Source organism: Penaeus japonicus, unplaced genomic scaffold (assembly GCF_977035675.1).
Source record: "Penaeus japonicus unplaced genomic scaffold, GWHDUDI00000001_assembly GWHDUDI00000031, whole genome shotgun sequence".
Classification (NCBI taxonomy): Eukaryota; Metazoa; Arthropoda; class Malacostraca; order Decapoda; family Penaeidae; genus Penaeus; species Penaeus japonicus.
The window spans coordinates 21642107-21647106 of record NW_028234433.1 but is presented as its reverse complement, the minus strand read 5'-3'; the positions used below and the strand labels follow the sequence as shown (position 1 = coordinate 21647106).

General features: G+C 40.7%; 1 protein-coding gene across 4 annotated transcripts in view; it reads right to left on the bottom strand.

Moving 5' to 3' along the window:
• Nucleotides 1-5000, bottom strand: part of LOC122254431 (uncharacterized) — a 27986-nt gene that overhangs the window by 19 nt on the left and 22967 nt on the right. For all 4 annotated transcript variants that reach the window (XM_086555970.1, XM_086555968.1, XM_086555969.1 and 1 more), the window contains 3 exons: nt 4110-4281; nt 3754-3832; nt 1-3519 (listed from right to left, as the gene is read on the bottom strand). The exon at nt 1-3519 is cut by the window's left edge and continues 19 nt beyond it. In XM_086555970.1, the coding sequence (XP_086412096.1) occupies nt 1709-3519; nt 3754-3832; nt 4110-4281 (2062 nt within the window). In that variant the 3' untranslated portion in view covers nt 1-1708. The remainder of the gene's footprint in view (nt 3520-3753; nt 3833-4109; nt 4282-5000) is intronic.

Here is a 5000-nt window from a genome sequence, read left to right as displayed (position 1 = left end):
TTTTTATTTCTAACTTAGAACAGAGAAAATATGGGAATTTTTGACTGTATGAAATATAGCATGCTTAACATTTAAATGACAAAGTTTTCTAGGTGATTTACATAAAGTGGAGAACTGTACTAATGGTCTTTTAGCATATTGTTTTGTTTGTAATTTACAAAGTTTACATATTCTTCTTTTCTGAAAAACTAAAATAAATAAAAAACAAAAGTAAGACTTTTGTTAACCCACTGACAGCGGATGGCATGATTTGCTGCCAAGGCAGAGTCGGTCGTAAATGCGGATGGCACCGTGACATACAACATAAACTCGCCACATGACTGTATACATATTTTATTAAAACCGCGACCAATGGGTTCATATCTTGGAAAAAAAGTCCTTTTCGTTTTGTTACTTGTAAAACCTAAGATATCAGCAACACAATTCTCCACTATGTATTCCTAAACACAAATTTCAACATAACCTACTGCACTCAAGACTTAATTTTTGTATAACCTATGACAAACTCAATACATGGTAAGATTACCTCTTACAAATTATTATAAGCTAAAAAAACAAAAACAAATACATAACCTATTTTTCACATATAAGAAAAATACTATTATTGAGAAGCAGTGTTCCCAAAATGCTGCCTTTACACATTATGTATCAACTCTACTGACAATATAAGTTTATCCAAAATAGTGGCAACAGACCTGACCTGACCTGACCTTACCTGACCTATATAACTGACGGCCGAAGTGTCAGTCACTTGCTTCCTAAACCAACAACTTTGTACTCCTGTTTCCTTACAAACTTCCTTAAGCCTATCAGAGGTAGAAGAGGGATTTAGTCTTGAAGAAAAATATTTCCATTATCTTAAGCAAATATAACTATAAAAGATATTTAAGGAAAAAAAAGCAAAACCATGGGACACATAAAAAAAAAAAGAGAAAAAAAAAAAAAAATACAAAAGTTGTTACAAACTACAGGAACTACACAGACACAATGACTACTGCAATACAATATAAAACTCGGGATTTTGCCAATCAGGTACTTCGTTCTGCAACTAACGTTACAGTACTGGGCTCCTCTACATATATCTAGAGTGTACTCTGTAATTTGGTCACTGGGTTACCATTCACTGCTCATTTTCCATACAATAAGAATGGAAGCATCTTCTGAGAAACTTTCATTCTGTTTGGGATACATTATACAATCCTTTCCCAATGCCTGGGAAGATAAAAGAAAAAAAATATATATCTTTTCTCTTACAACAAATTTCGGTACCTGGAAAAGATGAATAATCTAATGACTCAATATTGCAGCAGACACTTAAAACTAATCTGGCACTACATAAATGGTCATGAAAATAAGCAATTTCTTCTTAAATTGAATTAAAAAAGGTTTATATATATAAAATAATTACTATAATTAACATAAAAAGGGGAAAAAAGAGTAAATGGAAGAAAAAAGGGGGAGGGACTTGATGCCAGTGGTCTTCATACCTCTTCAGATATCCACTAGATATTTCAGCATACTGTCTTCCTATTTATACATACATACATGCATACATGTTCATGTCACCTTATGAGAAAAGAAGAAGAATATGAAGAAGAAAAACAAGAACCCTGCCTGTTTATATTAGACTACTTCCATGTGCACTTTTAATTCCTTCCCTGTGTAAGTCAAGGTACAATCTCTGCTTGTATCACAGATTCTGCATCCACTATGGGAACACTTGGTCAAAACCTGGCAGTGAGGGCAGAAGCGAGGCAGTTGTGGTGACTGCGGCACTTGTGGTCGTGGCGGCAGTTGTGACAGCAGGAATCTCACTCCCTTGAGGTTGGGCCAGTGGTGTTGCTGGGGAGTGCACTGACCTCCCAGAAACACCTGAAGAATCCCCTGAGAGGAGCTCCGTTGACATCATTCCTTCCTGACTGAAGTCCCCACTCTGGGACCCCGAGAAGAGGGATCTCGTATGTAGTGATTCTCGGGAAAAGCTCTCCTCCTGCCCCAGCATCACAGTTTCCTTTTGGTCGTCTGGTGGCATGCGCAGCAGAGCCGACTCCAGCAGGCTTCGTTGGGACTCTCCTTCCGCACGTTGAGCTGCTGCAGGCTCTAGCAGAGATGTTCCTGACAAATTGATAGATCCCGATGGGAAGTACATCCCCAGCATCTTGCTAAGGTCATCTCCCCCCGGACCAATCTCTTCCACACTAGGCTGCAGCTCTGGCTCCTCTTTGATGCTCTCTTCAAACAATCGGAAATCTTGCTGGAAGTGGGGGGAGATGAACTCTGTCTCACCCCCTGGTCCGATAAGGCCTGTAGCACCTGTCATACTCGCTGATCCAGAGAGACCTGAGGGACCTGCTACTGGTTCAGGTAAAAGTACCATAGGCAACTGCTGGTGTTCAGAGGTAGGAGGGGATGAGGCAACGCTTGCGCTAGGAGAAGGTGCTTGAGGAGCAGAGGACGACCCAGGAGTAGCACTCAGTTCCAAACCTTCCATACGACTTAAGTCCGAAATTCCATGACTTTTCTTTATGTGCCTAACAAGGTGGTCTTTTCTACCAAACTTTTGCGGGCATAAGGTACAACTAAAGTCTCTTTTTCCCGTGTGAACAACAAGATGTCTTTTAACATCTTTTCTTGTAAAAAAACGACGTTCACAGTGATCACACTGAAACTTCTTTTCACTTGGACTCTTCACGGACCGAGATCCAACGTGAACCTTAAGGTGGTAGATGAGGTCTGCCTTTGTTTCAAACATTTTTTGACAAATTTTACACTGAAGGTCTCCTTCCTCTGCAGCATGCACTGCACAATGTTTTCTATAGGACATATAAGAATTGTACTCCTTGCCACAATCAGGCCTCTCACATTTGAACTGTTTGTTTGGATCATGAATCTGTATATGATTCTTCAAGTGGTCCTTGCGGTGAAAACTACGCTCACACAATGGGCACTGGTGCTGGCGCTCAGTTGTGTGGATCAGTTGATGCCGCACTAACTTAAAACGAGATGAAAATGCCTTATGGCAGAGGTCACAAGAAAAAGGTCTTTCCCCAGTGTGGGCATAGGAGTGCTGCTTTAGCTTTCCAGGGCTGTGAAAAACCTTTTGGCAAACAGTACACGTATAACCACTTCCACGCCCCCTAGGGCTGGACCGCGGGCTTCTCCTTTCAGGTGAGAGGGAGAAGACCTCTGACTCCTCAGACTCTGAGGTGGATGCAGGTGATTTCAGCTCCTCCTTGACACTGGCCTTGGCCTTCTCTGGCTGTGATGTGGGCGGCTCAACCCTGCTGGTACTCGACCTCTTACCTGATGTTGAGGGTGTAGGAGTTGGCTGGCTGTTTCCTCCTCTCCTGGTGCTCTTCTTCGCCTGCTTACCCCGAGTGGCTGGGGTCTCGCCCTTCTGTGTTATCTGTGCCCGGGAACAGCGGTGATTTGACAAGCTGGCTGCACTGCTGAACACAACCTCACACCCACGACAACGAAATCTCTGACGAGTACGGAACTGCCAAGAAACACCCTCCTCTGAAATGAGCAAATACAAGCAAATGATAAACATGAAACACAAAAACTGGTAAAAAAGAAACAAAAGGATGATAAATGGAAAACATAAATACAGGGAGAATATTTGACTTTTTGACTATATGTTTCCAAAAGCACACAAGTAGGCATAACTGCACACATTGGCATGCTGGGCTCACAAAATATATCACATTATTATTCAACCTTGAAAACACTAAGAGAAAAAAAATACATCACCAGCAAGTATTCTTGTTCCCATCCTCTCAGCATAGTCCTTTGAAAACCATACTTTGAGTTCACATTGTGCTGGTATTTCCTGAAAAAAAAATAAAATAAATAAAATTGAAAAAAAACATAAATAGATAAAAAAAAGCTAGTGTAATATCAGATTAGAATAAATTTCTGAGGAGACCTTTGTCACAAGAAACCAAGTACATATTCAGAAAAGTATTCCCTCAAAAAGTAATCTAGAATGAGCGGAGAAGAGAGAGAAAAACATAAATGAAAACTAACCACAAAAAAAAACAAAAAAACTTCAACAATATAAAACAACAACAAAATATAGCAGAAAACACAATACACAGAATCCCAACCTTAATTGTCGCAAAATAAATATCTCCTCTGTATTGGAATGCCACTAAATTTTGCTCTGACTTTCTTTCCGCCGGACGCACAAAGATCATCCAGTTACTGCGCTCCTCCTGCTGCGTGTCGAGGAGGAGGTAGTCTCCTTCCTCCTGGGTGATCTTGAACACAATGCCAAACCTGTTCAAAAATAGAGAGTATTACTTGTGTGAATTTGAATTTGAATGTGAGTAAATGAATATTAGAAGAGTTGGGTATTTATAAATGCCATAGGTATAGTCCTATTGGAGATAAGAAGATGAATCCAAGAGAAAAAAAAACAACGACTATATAATTGAATATAAATAAGTCTAATTGTGTTACATAAATGGATTCAACACATGAAGAAAGGGGGGGGGGATGAGAGAGAAAGAGAGAGAGAGAGAGAGAGAGAGAGAGAGAGAGAGAGAGAGAGAGAGAGAGAGAGAGAGAGAGAGAGAGAGAGAGAGAGAGAGAGAGAGAGAAGAGAGAGAGAGAGAGAGAGAGAGAGAGAGAGAGAGAGAGAGAGAGAAGAGAGAAAAGAGAGAAGAGAAAAGAGAGAGAGAAGAGAGAAAGAGAAAGAGAGAGAAAAGAGAGAGGAGAAGGTGAGAAGAAGAGAGAGAAAGAAGAGAGAAGGGAGAGAGAGAGAGAGAGAGAGAGAAGAGAGAGAGAGAAGAGAGAGAAGGAGAGAGAAGGAGAGACAGAAGAGAGAGAGAAGAAGAGAGAAGAGAGATAGAGAGAGAGAGAGAGAGAGAGAGAGAGAGAAGAGAGGGAGAGAAAGAGAGAGAAGAGAGAGAGAGAGAGAAGGTTTTATTGTTTGTGTTTGTTGAGGTGATTTGTGATGAGTGTGAGGAGAGAGTGTGTGAGTGTGGATGGAGATA